The 18,419-nt window shown below is 44.5% G+C and overlaps 1 protein-coding gene across 3 annotated transcripts in view; it reads left to right on the plus strand.

The window, feature by feature from the left end:
* Cfap57 (cilia and flagella associated protein 57) overlaps positions 1-18,419 on the plus strand; it is an 82,951-nt gene that overhangs the window by 9,106 nt on the left and 55,426 nt on the right. For all 3 annotated transcript variants that reach the window (XM_017801182.2, XM_029569493.1, XM_029569494.1), the window contains exons 3-8: positions 1,882-2,198; positions 4,713-4,996; positions 6,644-6,851; positions 11,205-11,357; positions 17,288-17,427; positions 18,173-18,338. In XM_017801182.2, the coding sequence (XP_017656671.1) occupies positions 1,882-2,198; positions 4,713-4,996; positions 6,644-6,851; positions 11,205-11,357; positions 17,288-17,427; positions 18,173-18,338 (1,268 nt within the window). The remainder of the gene's footprint in view (positions 1-1,881; positions 2,199-4,712; positions 4,997-6,643; positions 6,852-11,204; positions 11,358-17,287; positions 17,428-18,172; positions 18,339-18,419) is intronic.

Below are 18,419 nucleotides of genomic sequence, written 5' to 3' on the forward strand. Positions count from 1 at the left end.
GATGCATATGCAAACATCTAAGTGTTGGTAGCATTAAAAATGATATTGTTTTCTGTATGAAACAATATATTTTAAAATGAAATGCAGATGTTTCTTAAAGGTTAAAACCTCATTCAATTTTATGTCTTATGGGCTTTATACAGAGTTCAATATTGTATAACTGTATTAATTCAACTGTGAACCTAAAAATTTACAGTCAATTTTGAAAGAGATATATCTTAGCTCTGGAAATTGTTATTGAATATGTCAATGCTGTTGTAATGAAATGCTTCTTCTAATTATATGGTTATTAAATAAATAATTTAAAAAAACTATAGAAGCAAATACACATAAATACCAGGTATTCAGATGGACTATCTAAGCAGTGGAGGTGTTTTCTCCATTTCTGACTTGTTTAGCCTGTGTTCCACCCCTGGTGTCCCACTCCTCCCAGGCATGGAAACCAGAAACTCCATGTCATCCACACACCTTTCTCTTGCTCATGCCCTCCCCAGGTGATCACGAAGTCCTGCGGGTTCTGCCTCTAAGCATTTGCCTAGCCTCCCCTCCTTTCCATTTCCAGTGTCTGCACTGCCTTCATATAGTGTATTGCTACTATCATCTCCAGCTTCACAAATAACCTACTACTGTCCCCCAGTCTCCAGGACCACCTTCCACACAGCTGCCAGAGGTCTTCCTACTACACACATCTGACATTCATGAAAGTTCCCATTGGCTTCCATTGCCTCCTAAGTGAAGTCTAAACTCTTGTACAGGTTCTCAGTGATCCAGAGCCTGAGTGTCCTCAGGCACAGTGGTCCCTCAGCCTTCCCACAGGAGTCCTGCATGATGGACAGGTGTGTTGCAGGATAACTTATTCCTCCTCGGCTCGTTGTGAAGCAGCAGCATGGAGCCCATCACACAGGGACTCCATACTGCCTCTAGCACCTCTTTCCTGCCTCACTCACCCTCCCTGTCTGGGACCCACATCCATGGATTATTTATCACTATGCGCAGTGCCTAGGGCCCACAATACCTTTGGGGCCCATGAAAAGATTTTACTTGTATTAAAATCAGAAGAAAATGAACATTTAACAGTGAATCCAGCATGGAGTATATTCCTCTTTATATCAATTTTCAAGAAAGCATAGAGGGCTGGAGAGATACCTCAGTGGTTAAGAGCATGCACTGCTCTTACAGAGGACCTGAGTTCAGCTTCCAGCACCCACATAAGGCAGCTCAAAATCACCTGTAACTCCAACTCCAGGAGATCTGATGCCTCTCACCTCTCTGGGCACCTGCAGTCATGCATACATACCCACACTCAGACACGCATGCATACACATAATTAAAAAATAAAGTATACAGCCTTATCGTAAAACCACTCCAGCAAACTTCTGCATCCATCTCAGCTAGCGCATCGCACTGATTGCTTAACGGTGAGACTGGGGGATCTAGTAGCTAGCATCGGCCTCCACAATAGAGTGCTGCATGTTGGCCACTCAGGGCGTGAAGGCTGTATGATTGGACCCTGTCCCACCCATCCAGGCCTGTCCCTGGCACCCCTGGCTCCCATGCTAGTACCCCAGCAATACTTGCAGGCAGTTCTCCCACCATACTGCCCCTTTATTACATCTGCCCCTTTGCTCAAGCTCCTACCACATGCCTGTCTTCTGTCCCATCTGGTTCTGATTCAGGAAAGGTTTCTTGGCCTCAGTGGTGTCCGTCCATCATTTTCATAATTCCCTTGACATAGCTAACCAAGATGTGGCCAGTACTGATCATTGCAAGTTTGTGCAATGGTGTCAGTACTTTGTGTCAGTGGTGTCTCTTACTAAGCGTGGTTGGACCTTGGTAGAAGCAAGATCTGCCCTCATTACCCCCTTTTATCTTCTTTTTCAGGCTCAGACAAGAGTCAGGGCATGCTGGCCTTGTCCATCAGTCCCAATAGGCGATACCTCGCTATCTCCGAGATGGTGCAGGAGAAGCCCACCATCACCATTTATGAACTGTCATCCATCCCTTGCCGGAAGCGCAAAGTCCTGAATAATTTTGACTTTCAAGTTCAGAAATTTGTCAGCATGGCTTTTTCTCCAGATTCTAAATACCTACTGACTCAGACATCACCTCCAGAGTCAAACCTCGTCTATTGGCTATGGGAAAAGCAGAAAGTAATGGCCGTTATCAGAACTGACACTCAGAACAACCCTGTCTACCAGGTACCTCCACACATAACGAATGCCTTGCAGATCATAAAGCCATAAGCACTGCCTTCTACTTAATGCTTGCTTTGAACCACAGCACTCATTCTTGAGTGCATTTTAAAATTTGGCTTCATAATGTCCATATAAGAAAGACATGATTGTTACCCCCATCTTAGAGATGAGGGACCTGAGGTGCCAAGACGTTAAGTAACTCATCTGAGACTGCAGAGATGGTGAGAGGCAGAGCCAGGTATTCCCCAGCTCCAGCTTTGGTCTTCGTGGGCACAGGTGGGCCCAGAGGTAGATTCGAAAACTGGCTCCTCTGGGTTCTGGCCCCTTTCCTGTAGATTGCTGGATGATTTTAATAATGGCATATAAAATGATTGTATTTGCTTCTTTTCTGTTGCTGTGATAAAATACTATGACCAAGGAAACTTATGAAAGGAAGAGTTTATTTGAGCTTACAGTTCCAGGGGAATTAGAGTCCATCATGGTGGGGAGGCATGGTGGCTGGAGCAGAAAGCAGAGGCTCACATCTTCAAGAAGCAGGCACAGGAAGCAGAGCCTGACTGGAAATCTGGCAAGGCTTAACAACTCTCAAAGCCTGCCCCCAGTGATGTACTTTTTTTCTTTTTTTTGGGTCTTCTTGAGACTGGGTCTCCCTGTAGTCCCAGCACTATGTAGACCAGGCTGGCCTTGAACTCAAAGAGATCCATCTGCCTCTGCCTCCCGAGTGCTGGGATTAAAGGCATGTGCCACCATGCCCAGCTAAAGCCACACCTTCTAAGACCTCCCAAAATAGCACCACTGACAGTACAAAATGTCTGACTACTTGGAGGCTATGGGGGGCGGGCATTATCATTCAAACCACCACAATGGTAGATTTGGTTTGCTTTGGTTTTGGTGGGGTTGTTTCTGGTTTTTTGTTTTTTGTTTTTTTCAAACAGGGTCTCACTGTATATTGCTCAGGTTGGCTTTGAATTCACAATCTTTTTTCCTCCCAAGTGCTGACATTATAGGTAGATACTACCATGCCCAGCAAAATGGTAGATTTTAGGGAGTTGCCAATGATTATTGGGGGTGGGGGGATAGAATCTTCTATTGTGGTCTGAGGGCAAAATGAAGACCCATTAGGAAGCTGCCGCAAGGAATCCCAAGGTTTTATCTTGCTGTAGTCACCCCAGGCTGGCATCTTATACTCGGTTTTATAAGTTCAAGACTCTGTTTTGTCCATATTCAAGATCTGATCAAGCCTGAGTCTGAAGCACACAGTCACCTCACAAAGGTTAGTATATAAACCAGTGCATCACAAGAGCACTCAATCCATTCTCAAGGTGAGAGGCATTGATCACTGAATCACAAAGACAGGTAGAGCTGGAAGGCTGTTTCATCCAGGCCGTAGCTATCCAGTGATGACCCCTGCTCAGAGCAGAGAGCACTTGTCTGCAGTAGATTCAGTAAAGATTTACTGGGTGTCCACTATGAACTCTGCCCTGGGAACACAGAGATGAAGCAGCTGTAGCCTTTCAAGATGGTCTGTGTCCAGTGGGGACTGCAGTCAGGAGGTGTGATGTCATCATCTACCAAATGAGCTTCCTTCAGCTGAAGCCTTTATCCCAGCACATACCTCCTGATGTATAGTTTCTTCCCCTGGACAGATCTCTGTATTCCTGCCCACCCCCAACTTCTCTGTATTTCCAGCCAATTTTCATTCCATCTTGCTGGCACAGAGTTTGGCTATGTCACAATGCTCACACTGGACGTGGTGGTACATGCCTGTAATCACAGCACTCAAGAAGCTGAGGCAGGAGGATTGTGAGTTTGAGAGTAGCCTGGGCTACATAGTGAGTTCAAAGCCAGCCTATGCTACAAAAAATTGTGCTCATTCTACTTTTTGATCTTTATAGACTGGTGTCCCTCTATAATGGGTGTAGATGTGTGTCATTATCAAATATGGTATAAAATTCCATGACTTAGGAATGTATAAAGGACATTATGAGCTGCATAAAGTAAGTATTAACTAGCACCGTGGAAACTGGTCCCATCAAGATTCATTGTATCTCCCGGTTCCCTATTGGCAATTTGGGTAACCTCTTCAGAGGATGGTGTGATAAGAATAGAAGATAGGAATTGGCTAGGCAGTTAGGGTAAAAAGACCCCAGCCCAGCCAGTTTCTTGGCTAAAACTCACAATGTCTTTGGGCCTCTTAGCAACATACTCTGTTCCAAAGGCCAAAAATGTTGAAAATATTTGGGAGCTTTTATCTAATCCTTAAAAGATTTTAGGGTTACCTCTTCTAAGAGGGGAATGTTAGAGTAACCAAAAGCTCCATTAGAAAAATAAAGAAGAAAGAGTACATGAAGTTGTCAGAAAAAAGTGATGGGGAGATATAGGAGGAGTTGGAGGGGAGGGAGTGGGCATGGATTTGATCAAAACACCTTACATGCATGTATAAAATTCTCAATGTTATTTATTTAAAAAAAAGATTAATCTTATCATTTCTGTTCCTTGTTCTCTGACATTTTCCAGGTAAGCATCAATCCCCAGGATAATACTCAGGTTTGTGCCACTGGAAATGGGCTATTTAAGCTTCTCCGTTTTGCTGAAGGAACCCTAAAGCAAACCAATTTTCAGAGAGGAGAATCCCCAAACTACCTAGCTCATGCCTGGGTGTCCGATGACAGGATCATCGTTGGCACTGACACTGGAAGGCTCTTCCTCTTTGAATCTGGAGATCAGCGCTGGGAGACTAACATAACGATCAAGGAGCCCACCAGCTCCAAGAGCCTGGAGGTCATCCACAAGTCTGAGAGGTAACAGCACTCTGCTGTATTGGCCATCCCCTCGTTGCACTGCCAGCATGATAGAGAAATAGCATCTCCAAAAGCCACTCATCACCCTCCACCTTGTAAACCAGTCGTGCTGGTTTTCCTCTCCTTCACCATCCATCTGTGTTCAAGCACAAACATGACTGCACCATAGCTCAGAGACAGTTCTTTTTTTTATATACCTAAATCTCATTTTATCACACTTCAGTATACTAAGTCTTCAAAACTGTAGGGGCTTGTTTCTTTTTCCCAAAAACATGTTTTCTGTTGGCCAGCTACTTAATTTATCAAATTGATGAAATAAATGCATGCAGAGCCTTTGCAGTGTGCAAGGCATCTTGTACTGGGAACTCGGGCCCTCCGGAACTGACAGTTCAACAGGAGGCACTGGTGAGCTAAGACCTGACAGAAGTGGTCAGTTTACCCTGTTATAATCAGGAGTTAGCATCAGTCACACACAGCCAAATGTGCTGCAGGTGTGTCAGACACTGCTGTAAGCACCTTCCATTTGAGTCTTACCCTACATAGTCTGTATCTTTATCACGCTAACTGCAAACCAGGAAACCAAAGCTTAAAGAGAGGAACTCACCCACCAAGATTTCAGCACTGCTCAGTGGCAGGACTAGGGCTCCAGTTCAGTTCTCTCCAACCCAGAGCCCAAGTCACCTGTGGATTCTTCCACGATCCCTCTACCAGCGACACCTCCTTTTATGTTATAGTTATACAGGGGCTTCTTAAGGAATTATTAATGGAATTGTTGCCCACTTTACTAGTTAATACCCCCTTTAGATAGTTAAGATTATCCTTGGTACATCACTAAGCCATGGAATTTTATTATACATTTGATGGGGACACACATCTGCACTTGCTATATGTAGTCTTTCAGTGGGTCCAGTGGGTAAAGGCTCCTTAACTCAGCCCATGTGACCTGGGTTCCCCCCTTCCTGAAGTGAACATCGGCTCTCACCTCGGGGGTACTGTACATGACCAATTCACTTTCTTGCTGTGGGCTCAGACAGGTGCTCCCTCCCTCCCTCTCCCTTAGATACAGAGACATACTGACCGGCCCCTGTTTGCCCTGTAGGTCCTGGCTGGGAGCACTCAGCCGCTGATCATTTTAGACAGGTGATCCTCCTCAATGCCTGTCCTCAGAGAGCCTATGTTACCTGCTCACTGGCTCTTCCCAGCATGCCTGGTTGCCCCCTAACAGTCCATAGCACATGACCCCTAGAACACATTTTAATTCCAAATAAATATTTATAAATATAAGTATTGTATGGATGAATGGATGAAAACAGAGACCTGGGTTCAGATCTCAGCTCTGCTCCATAGTTGTGTGATCTTAGAGAACTCAATCCCCCTGAGCCACTTATTACTAATCAAAATGAGAATCCTCATCATCATTATAGCAACCACGCAGTGTTGTTGAACTACTACATACATGAGTAAACTTTGGTCTTCTCTCTTTGGAGTTTGTGGCGAGTTCCCAAGCCACAGGGTAGCATTTGGCTATAAGAAAGGGGAGCAGTGGGGAGCGTAACTCTCACCCAAGGTCATCTCTCTTCTTTCTCCTGGGCCCAATTCCTTTCCTTGAGATTGTCTCTGAAAATATGTGCTCTTTTGCTTTTCCAGCCTGATCGAATTTCCATCATCCAGCTCTCCTGTCCCCTCCTTTGAACAAATTGTGGCAGCCACTGATCATGACCACCTGGGCCTGCCCCAAGTGTTTGCCATTGCTGCCTATTCAAAGGGATTTGCCTGCTCTGCTGGCAAGGGGAGAGTTCTGCTGTTTGAGAAGGTGGAAGACAAGGACTTTTACCGGGAGAGCAGGGAGATCCGGGTAAGGAGGGGAGCAGCAGCAAACTGGGGTCCGGGGGCATTCTCCAGCAGTGGCGCTCTAACAAGGCACTTCATGGAGAGGGACCGGGCAGAAACAGAGACGGAGACGCCAGTCCTCAGCGAAGGTGTGGGATGAGGTGGACTGGATTGGGATTTAAAGGTAGGAAGTTCCAGATCTGATGGGAAAAACTGACAAATTATATTTCTACTCTGAACCTTGATGTTCCTATGATCCCTCCATTGTTATATACACAGAGGTGTGTAATGCCAAGCATACTGTCCAGCCCACAGCAAACGTTCAGTAATAAATAAAATAAATGATAAAGATTGTTGAAGGAGTTACACTATAGCGGGCTCAGGAAGAATCCAGAAGGCTGCTTGGTGCTTGATGGAATTTTTTTTTAATTTTACTTACTTTTATATGTATGAGTGTTTTGCCTGCATATAAGTGCACCCATGTCATGTAATGTCCACAAAGGCCCAAAGGGCATTGGATCCCCTGAAACTGGAGTGTTGCAGACAGCTATTAGCCATTTATGTATGTGCTGAGAACCAAACCTGGATCCTCTGGAAAAGCAGCCTGTGCTTTTACCTGAGTCATCTCTCCAGCCTAGTTTTCAAAAATTTATTTATTTATTTAATATGCATTAGTGTGTTGCCTGTATTGTAAGTGCAACACATTTGTACAATGCCTTCAGGGGCCAGAAGAGGGCATCAGATCCCTGGAACTGGAGTTACAGACGGCTGTTTGGTTGTTCGCTTCCATGTGGTTGCTGGGAACTGAATCAGGGCCTTCTGCCAGAGCATCCAGTGCTCTTAACCTCTGAACCATCTTTCCAGCCCAACTTTTTGTTTTGAGATAGGGTCTCACTGTGTACTACTGACTGGCCTGGAACTCACTATGTAGACCAGGCTGGCCTGGAACTCATTATGTAGGCCAGGGTACCCTGGAATCCACAGAGATCCTCCTACCTCTGTCTCCCAAGTGCTGGTATTAAACACATGCACCACCATGCCCAACTTGATAATTTTAAAGGAAGGATCTAAGAAGATGGGTAATTCGTGACAGGAGGAAGTAAACCAGGAACTCCAGATGCGGGCATCAGCTTAAGCAGAGGCACCGTGGCAGGGTTGAGAGGAGGCAGAGGTATATTTAGGACTTGTCCCCAATACAGGAAGAACAAAGGCATTTGAAAGGAAGCCAGGGCACTAAGGCTGATGGAAGATGTCAAATGCCAGCCTGGAAGGTACTTCAGCAGCCCACACAGTTGTGGGTGGAGAAGGGTTATATTTAAGAAAAATGGCCTGCCTGTGATCCACAGTGGGGCGACCCTTACAGGCACAGTGAGTGAGTCAGAGTTGGGTCTGTGACTTCTTGACTTAGATGAGTTGCTGGACCTACAAAATCTGTTTCTTTGTTGAGAACATAACATGGCAGCCCTCTGAGGGGTGGAGAAGAGAGAGATGAGACAGGAGGCTGTGTATAGTGTCATGTGCTCTGCTTGGTTCATGGTCAGCCCTCCTATAATCAGGAGTCAGCAGAGCTTTCTAGGTAGTGCAGTCAAAAGGTGGTGGGGCCCAAGATCAGGAAAGGGGGTAAGAGGGGCAAGGGAAAGAAAGAGAACCTTCTAGAAGGTAGGAGGGGTGCTCTGAAAAAAACACCCAGATGATGCCCAGGCTTTGAAGCGGGATGTCTGGGAAAGGGGGCCAGAAATAGGAAAAACAGAGAAAGAGCAAGGACCGTGAGGACTGAGGGGTACAGGCTGGCACAGCATGGGTTTACATTTCCCAGAAAGCGATTTACCCCTTTGTTGTTTATTTAACAGCTGTTTACTGAGTGTTCACTGTGTGCCAGGTGCTGTGGTGGGGGCTGGACACACGGTAGGAAAGTCAATACTGGAAGAGCCTGAGGTCAGGACTCAACAGGGATAAAAAGGAAGAGGGGGTCAGGAATGAATGCAGGGAAGAAAACACAGCCAGGAGGAGGACAGGAGCTAGAGGGGTTCTGTTCCCAAATGGTGGAGGAAGGGTCCCCAAGAAGGTGACATTTGAGCAGAAACCAGGAGGAGGACGGGAGCTAGAGGGGTTCTGTTCCCAAATGGTGGAGGGAGGGTCCCCAAGAAGGTGACGCTTGAGCAGAAACTATAACTAAATAAAGCAGTTGGCAGTGTGGGTTTAGACTTGGGCAGGAAAACCAATACACAGAGAAAATACTTAGTATGTTCCTGACATGTAGTTCCTGCTACCTTAGTCCCTGATACCTGTTCCTGGTCTTTCAATATTTAGCATTACAGCAGGGCATGGTGGTATTCGCCTTTAGTCCCAGCACTCAGGAAGCAGAGGCAGGCAGGCCGATCTCTGTGAGATGGTCTCCATAGTGAGTTCCAGGCCAGCTTGGAACTACAGAGAGACCCTGTCTCAATAAAACAAAAAATTAGGATTACAGTTATATTTGCTACCATTGTTTTCATTGAATCTCCCATATTTGATAAAAATCAATAAGATATAACATAAAAATTAGGGGACTGGAGAGATGGCTTAAATCTGGGTAAATCTCTTGCTGTATAAGCATAAGGGCCTATGTTCAGATGCCCAGCACCCACATAAAAGCTAGGTGCAATGTTATATATCTGTAATCCCAGCACTGGGGGACCAGTGTGGAGACAGATCCAAGAGCTGTCTGGCCAGCCCATCTAGCCAATAAGTAAGCTCTGAGTTCAGTGACAGACTCTCTAAAAAAATTAAGGTGGAGAGCAGTAGAGGAAAACACCCAATGTCAACCTCCGGCCATCCATACAAATTTACATACATTGGGGAAGGCTCATACATAAACACACATACATACTACACAAACACACAAGAAAAAAGAAAGAGAGAGAGAGAGAGAGAGAGAGAGAGAGAGGGAGGGAGGGAGGAAGGAAGGAAGGAAGGAAGGAAGGAAGGAAGGAAGGAAGGAAAGAAAGAAGGAAGGAGAGAGAGAGGGAGGGAGGAAGAAAGGAGGGAGGGAGGGAGAAAGGGAGGAAGGAAAGAAGGAAGGAAAGAGAGAGGGAGGGAGGGAGGGAGGAAGGAAGGAAGGAAGGGAGAGAAAGAAAAGGAGGGAGGGAGGGACCAAGAACAAAGCATGGCATTTCCTAATTTAGAGACTAAGACAGGCAGAAGCCCAGCAGAGGATGCTAAAGGAGACCATTTGCTCTTCCATTCCCTCATTCAACACATATCTACTGTACACCAACCAACCATGGGGCAGTCTCTGTGCTTGGTGGCTGAGATAGTTGAGTTAGCAGTGACCCCTCCCTGCAGTATCATGGAGAACAAAGCCACGCCCATCCATGCACTCAGTGCCTAGTGCATGCCAGGCTCTGCTAAACACACTGGAACACAGCAGTGGGGCAATGTGGACAAAGCCCTCTACCCAAGGCTCCCATTCTACCTTGCATAGTGTGATGAATGTGACAAAATGGAACTACCAGGGGTTACTGGTCCAGTTAGGCAGTATCTGCCCCTCCCATCCCAGATTCACAGGGCTGGTTTGTGGAGCAAGAGGTGTTGGCCTTGTAAAAAAGGGGTGGGCTATGTACAAAGATAGGATTCCAAGCAGAGGGAGTCGGGCTTAAGAGCCCAGTGTCCCAGACCCCAGGGAGGTGGGAACCACTCTTCAGCGCCACATTGTCTAGAAACTCCAAGGCAGTGTGACTGAGTGGGGGCTTCTGGCCTTGGAGATAAGCAGATTCCTGATCTTCCTGAGCAGCATTTCATAGAATGACACGGGGGGTGGGGGTAAACTAAAGAATTTAGACTTAAGTGCATGGTGCACATAGGCCAGCCTATCACCATGTTTGGTGGCTAAGAGAATGTGGGGGTCGGGGAGGGCAATCTAATTTACTATGTCTTTTTGGGCACAATGAGTCCTCTCTGAGACCATGGGCAAAAGCTGTGGTCCCTTCTTTTTCCTGCATCCTTTTACCCACCCCACACAGTAAAAAGCCTGCCACATCACTCTGCTTCCCTCACACACACACACACAGGTATGCTAGGTGCCAGGTGAACCCACGTGCTGGGCTTCCCACAAATGGGCTAGAGTGGGGTTTAAAGGGGCGTGCATTAAGGAGGATCTTACTTTCCTCCCCGCCACGATGCTCACTTGCTCTTCAGGCTCCAGTCACTGAAAGATGAATTAGAGTATGGTGAACTGTATGGCACTCTGGCCCTCCCTTGTCCAAGCCTGAGCAGGGAGGCAGGCTGGTCTGGAGTCTGTGAGCTAAAATTACCAGTGGGAACCTCTGCAACCAGGGACATGCTGACAACATGGGGCCATCACTGATAATGACTGTTGGCTATTTTATGTCTTGGCCAGATCCCTACAGACCCACAGAGCAATGACCCAAGTCAGTCGGACAAACAGGACGTTCTATGCCTGTGCTTCAGCCCCTCAGAGGAAACCTTGGTCGCCAGCACCAGTAAGAACCAAATCTACAGCATCACCATGTCCCTGACAGAAATCAGCAAGGTGAGCCTTCTCCAAGGGTTCCTCATCCATCCCAGGCCATGTGCTCAGCAGAGGGGTCACTCACCAAGTGGGGAAAATGTCATCCAAATAAGCCAGCTGAGCAGTTCCTGCACCCCTTCGTATGAGCAAACAGAAACTCGAAAGTGAGTGTGTACAAGCACTCTGATGTGTGAATGTCTGGGATTGCTGCGGCCCCTTTGGGGGATGTGCCGATGTCGGTCAAATTTAAACCCTACGTGTCCCTCACCAGCAGCTGCACTTCAAGAAATTGACTACTAACTTGTTCACGGCACAAAGGTGGAGATATAAATGTTTGGTGTTTCCTTTTCATCTTACTCTGATTAAGAAAACTGATATAAAACACTCCAGGCATCACAACAAAGAAGCTGGAAAGTGGTGTGCACTCTGTCAGTAAGACACCATTGTAACCCTTATCACCCAGCAGCACAGACTCGAAGCACAGAAAACAAAATCTGATCAAGGAAAATAGACCACCTACAATCACTCAGAAGATTGTAACATACCTTTCTTAGTCATTGGGGGTGGGGTGTTTTTACTGTTTTTTGAGATAGGGACTCTTATAGCCCAGATTGTCCTCAAACTCACTGTACAGCCAAGGATGACCTTGAATTTCGGATCCTCCTGCCTCTATGTCCAGAATACAAGAATTACAGGCATGTTCCATCACCTCGTGAAGAAAACAGCCCATACCTTTAACTGTCATCCTTCCACCCTCTCACCCACTCCAACCCTTAGCAGACACTAATCTTCTTTGTGTCTATAGATTTGCATATTCTGAGTACTTTATGTAAATGAGATCAGACAGTATATGGACTTCTTTGGTGACTGGCTTCTTTGACTTAAGTGCTGTTTTAAAGGTCTGTCTATTCCATAGTATATATCAGTACTCATAACTTTTTCATGGCCAAATAATATGCCAGCATAGACATATACCACATTTTGTTTATCTGTGCATCTGTTTTGGACATTAAAGTTATCTCTACTTTTTGGATATTATGCATATTGCTGCTGTGAACATTTCTGATAGAAAATAGTAGTCCAACTTGTCTGTTTTCTTTTAGTTGATTATCCATCTAGTGTTATATTTAAGAATCTATTACCAGGGCCGGGAGCTGGCTTAGTGGCTAAGAGCACTGACTACTCTTGTAGAGGACCTGGATTCAGTTCCCAGCACCCACATGGTGGCTAACAACTGTCTGTAACACCAGTTCCAGGAGATCCAACACCCTCCTCTGGCCTCCATGGGGGTTGCACGCACAGGTGCTCTTATACACATGCAAGCAAAACATTCATACATGCAAAAATTAAAATTGAAAAAAGAATCTATTACCATAGCTTGAGTTTGTGTATTTGGCAGGGAATACGGGACCAGCTTCACTCTCATACTGTGGATGACCAGTTGTTCCAGCAGCATGTGTGGAAAGGCTCTTCTTTCTCCCCTGAATGGGTCTTGGCAGAACCTCTTGGCACATGAATTTATTTCTCGATTCTGTTCCATTGATGGATCTGTCTGTCCTGCCAGTTCCACACTGTCTTGATCATCGTTACCTTTTAGTGTATTTTGAAATAAAAAGGCACGGTTCCTACAGCACTGAACTCCCTTTCCAAGATTTGCCTACCCTGGGCCCCTTGCAGTGCCCTGGGAATTTTAGAGCCAGCTTGTTAATGTCTACAAAGAAGGAATCTGGGGTCCTGACAGGGATTGCATTGAATTTGTAGTTCAGTTTGGGATCTCTTGCCACCTTAACGAATTAGAAGCCTTCCTGCCCATGAACATATGATTTCTCCCATTTGCTTAGATCTTAATTTTCTTTTGATAATACTTCAAAATCTGAAGAGTGTTATAATCTTTCCTAGTATTGTGTGGAGGCTTTCTGCTCCCACATTCATAAAATCCCTGGGCCTGTTGTCTCCATTTGATGTGTGCGTTGGTGTCAGAGTGTCGTGGAATGACTTGAGATGTTCCAGCTCTACCTATGCTTTACAGTAGTATGAAACATTGGTACCAATCTAGGCCTGGGCTCTTCTTTGGGGGAAGTTCTTTTCTTAATAATCAATTACTAGGAGTAGATCAATTTATATTGAGTTTTCGCTGCTCTGAGAACCTGTCTAGCTGCCTCAGTTTGTGGCAGACTGCCGTTCGTAGTGTCCTTTTTATGATTTTCATTTCGGTAAGCCTGGCACTTTGTCTCCTTTCATTTTTGATTCTATTAATTTTATTTTCTCTAATTTGGTTGGCTCTTCAAAGAACCCACTTTGGATTTCATTGATTTTTATCTCTTGTTTTCCTCTTCTCTTTTATTTAATGTCTGCTGTGGTGTTTGCTGTTTAAAAACCTGAGCTTTATTTTGCTTCATTTGCTTTATTTTGTTTTGTTTTAATTAATTAATTAATTAATTTTTATGTATATGAGTATTTTGCCTACATGTATGCAAGTGCACCTGTGCACAAAATTCACACAGAGGCCAGAGAGGGTGTCAGATCCCCTGGAACTGGATTTATAAACAGTTGTTAGCCATCATATGGGTGCTGGGAACTGAACCCCAGTCCTCCGCAAGAGCAGCCAGTGCTCTTAACCACCAAACTGTTTCTCCAGCCCCAAGATCCAACTACTGCTTTTAACTGTTGAGCCATCTCTCCAGCCCCTGTTTGTTTGTTTGTTTGCTTGTTTGTTTGTTTGCTGTTGAGACAAGGTATCACTTTGTAACCCTGGCAGGCCTTGAATTTGCTGTGTAGACCAGACTGCCCACAAACTCACAGAAATCAGAACTCACTGTGATCAACCTCCCTCTGTCTCCTGAATACTGGGATTAAAGGCATACACCACAATGCCTGACTGTTTTACTCTTTTATCTCATTTTCCTAAAATACAAAATTAAATTACTTATTAAGATATTTATTCCTTTTTTTAAGACCATGGTTTGGGGTTGGGGAGTGTAGTAGTACACACCTTTTAAAAATATTATTTTTATTTTATGTGGATGAACGTATGCCTGCATGTGTGTAAGTGCACCCATGTCATGCAATGCCTGTGGAGGTCGGAAAAGGGTGTCGGATTCCCCTGAAATGGGAGTTACAAACTGTTAGCCACTATGTGGGTGCTTGGTACTGAACTGGATCTACTGCAAGAGTAGCCAGTACTCTTCTTAGCCATTGAGTCATCTCTCCAAGTGCTCTGCCCACCTTTAAAAAACAATTTATGTGTGTGAGTGTTTTCCCTGTGTGCATGCAGTGCCCACGGAGACCAGAAGAGGTAATCAGATCCCCTGGAAGTGGAGTTACGGCTACCATGTGGGTGCTGGGAACCAATCCTGGGTCCTCTTCAAGAGCAGCCAGTGCTCTTAACCACTGAACCATTTCTCCAGCCCCAAGATATTTGTTCTTTCTAATGCATGTGTTTGCAGCAGTGAACTTTCCTTTTAATTACCACTTGACATGAATTGTGTTGTGTATGTACCATGTTTCTTCAGCATTATTTTGTTGTTGTTTTCTGTTTGGGGAGTTTACACTCTATTAACCAAGCTCTCTCTTCAGCCCTCTTCATTTTATATCCATCTCAAATATTTTCTAATTTCCCTTTAAGTTTATTCTTTAACTCATGAGTATGTTGTTTAACCTCCACATATTTGTGAAATTCCCAGTCTTTATGTTGAATCCCAATTTCATTCCATTGTGCTTGGAAAGCACACTTCATATAATTTATACTTTTTTAAGTTTTTTGGTGTTAATCTGGGCCTAGCTTTTTCTTTTCCTTTTGAGAAGGTTTAGAAATTATTATTATTACTTCAAGTGTCTCCCAGCATACGGTCCTATTGTCTTCCTCATGTGAACTTGAGTAAAATGTATATTTGCTGCTGTTGGGCTGGATAGTAAATAGGTGTATGGTATGTCTATTTGGTTGTTAGTGTTCAAATCTTCTCTTTGTTTTGGGGGGATTTTTTGTTTGTGGGTTTTTTTTGAGACAGGGTCCCCCTGTGGCTCCAACTGGCCTGGCACTCACTATGTAGACCAGGCTGGCCTTGAGCTCACAGAGATCCACCTGCCTCTACCTCCCAAGTGCTGGGATTAAAGGTGTGCACCACCACACCTGGCACATGTTCTCTTTCTTGTTATCTTCTGCCGACTTGTCCTGTCCTTGTTAAAAGTGAGATATTGAAATCTTCAGCTCTTCTTGTTGAATTTTCCCCTACATTCCCTGTAAAGTTTAACTTCCTGTTCGGTGTTGTTAGGTACACCTATGTTTATAATGTATTATCTTCCTGATGAATTGACCTTTTGTCATTATAAAATGTATCTCTATTTCTAGTAACATTTTTGTTTTACAGTCTATTTTGTCTGATATTACTGTAGCAACTATGGCTTTCTCCTGGTTACCGTTTGCATGGTATATCTTTTTAAATCCTTTTATTTGTATTTTTATTCTAAAATGTATCTTCCATGCGAAGCTTATGGTTTAATTTTGTATTTTTCAAGTTCGAGGTGGGAGAGGTATTGCTTTATTGGGGTTTGGGCACTAAGGACTGAACCCAGGTCTTTACCACTTCAAGCTCTGGGACTTATTTCTTATCCATTCATATTTAGTGTTATTGTTGGTGTGATATGATTTATATCAAAATATTAGTTACTTTTCTTGTCACTGTGACCAAATACCTGACAAGATGCAAATTAAGGGAGGAAGGTTTTATTTTGGCTCACAGATTGAGGGTACCATTCATCATGTCAGGGAAGCCATGGTCTGTGGAGCTGTGATGGCGGGAGCTGTGGCTGCAGGAGTGTGAAGCTGCTGGCTCACATCTCTGTGGCTCAGGAAGCTGACCAAGGACAAGAAGCAGGGCCAGATATGAAACATTAAGCCTCACTGCCCCCTGCACCCAACCCTCTTCCTGTAGCAAGGCTTTCCTCCTAAAGGGTCTACAACTTCCCAAAAGAGGGTCACTACTTGGGACTCAGTGTTCAAACAAATGAGTCTCTGGGGGGCGTGCATTTCACATTCAAACCATGACAGAAGGTTTAAAAAGAGAAAATAAATAGAATAAAATGTATTAATAAACATATTGAAGAACCTAAGCAGGCAGGGTTAAATACACACTGGAGCTCCCCAGCGGGGGATTCTGAGGGAGGCTAGAGAGCTGGTTTGTCTGGCCTCCTAGCACTCCATAACCACTCAGTTTGGGGAATGACAAACAAGGTTGCCAAACACTGGCATAGATGGAGTGACAGGCAGGAAGGGTGAAACTCAGCACCTGTGTCTGAGGTGGTAAAGAAAGGAATGGGGGCCGTAAGTTCATAAAGGGAGAGGGCCACAGTGCGGGGATTCTCACTCAGCCTTTGCCTTGGTGTATTGTGTGTACACCTCATTAAGTTTCCCAACCATCACTCTGCTTTGAGGTGTCACAGGGATAACATGCCTCTGATGACAGACATTTGTAACAGCTGTTACCACCCAACTCTCTTTTGCTACAGGTAGCAGAATAATCAGTAGTCTCTTTGAAGAGAAATTTGATGATACTTATTAATATGCTTAAAAACATTCATACCTTTTACCCAGTATTCAGCTTCCAGAAATGTATCCTAAGGCAGTAATCAGAGAGATACACAAAGGCTTACATGTACGGACATTTAGTCTATAGTGTTATTCCAAACTAACAAAAGTTGAAAGCTGCTTTATTCTTACAGTAGAGGAATAGTTAAAGTTTGGGACACAGAGAAAAAAATATTTTTGTTACCATTAAAATAACATTTTTAAAATAACAGAACCATAGGAAAACTATGCATAACATTAAAGTCATCTGCCAAAGCCTGATTTCTCTGCTCCAGGCTAATTAAGGTTCCCAGGTACTAATTATACTGAAGCACATGGTCAGCCTTTGGCTCACCCTGCTGGGTCTTGTTCTGTATGATTTCTCCAGGGGGAGCCTGCTCATTTTGAGTACCTGCTGTATCCGTTACACTGTGCATCCATCACCGGTCTAGCTACCTGCATCCGGAAACCGCTCATTGCTACCTGTTCTCTGGATCGATCTGTTCGCATCTGGAATTATGAATCAAAGTAAGGCACAAAAGGCTTGTCTGCTGCCATGTATGAATTTCAGTTACGTCTGTTTATGTGAAGTGTTTTAATTACAGAGTTCTACAATTTAATGACTTAGAAGCTTTCGGTTGGAAAATTCTTTTTCTAAAACACCAAGTCAGTCAACTGTTTCTCACTCTTGCATGGGCTAGGAAATTACTTTCTGGTTTATTAAATGCTTGCTATATGCCAGATACTCTGCCAGATATTAGAGACATAGAAGACCCGCAGTAGCTGACCTTCTTCCATTAATGCCTCTGTCCCCCCAGCTCTCCTGTCACTTCCCTTTCCCCAGTTCTTCTTGCCACAGGAAACTCTCTAGACCTTTTGCAACTCCTCTTTCTCCTCATCACTATCCTAGCCACACCTAGCTCCCTAGAGATGGTACCCTTTTGGCACAGCTCCCTAGAGAATCTTCAAACCCATATTAGACCTGTACTCTTTTCTTTACTCTATGTACAAAGGGCTGCTGGAAAACATACTAGTGTTATACAGGCAATTCTTGGAATCTCAACAGGGCTGTGTCTTCAACATTACTAGACAGAATTTGGACCAGTTTCTTTGTTTGCCACACCCAGTGCTTGGCATTACCTTCAAGTAACCAGAATCCAGAAAAAAAGGATAAACCAGTCATTGTAAGCAATAGAGTATCCTAGATGTACAAAAACACACACAGGGGGATTTAGGGATCCAGCTTATAATGAGTCATCGGTTGTTTTCATAGCACGCTGGAACTATTTAAGGAATACCAAGAAGAGGCATATACAGTCAGCCTTCACCCATCTGGACACTACGTTGTAGTAGGGTTTGCTGACAAGCTCCGCCTTATGAATCTGCTCAGTGATGACATACGCCCTTTCAAAGAATATTCTGTCAGAAGATGCAAAGAGGTAAACACTGTGAGGCCAAAGTCTGTCTTACAGACCTTTGGTGGCTCAAAACAATACTCAGAAGTTCTCCCAGCAAACTTG

Source organism: Nannospalax galili, unplaced genomic scaffold (assembly GCF_000622305.1).
Source record: "Nannospalax galili isolate Female #2095 unplaced genomic scaffold, S.galili_v1.0 scaffold1402, whole genome shotgun sequence".
In the NCBI taxonomy this organism is placed as follows: Eukaryota; Metazoa; Chordata; class Mammalia; order Rodentia; family Spalacidae; genus Nannospalax; species Nannospalax galili.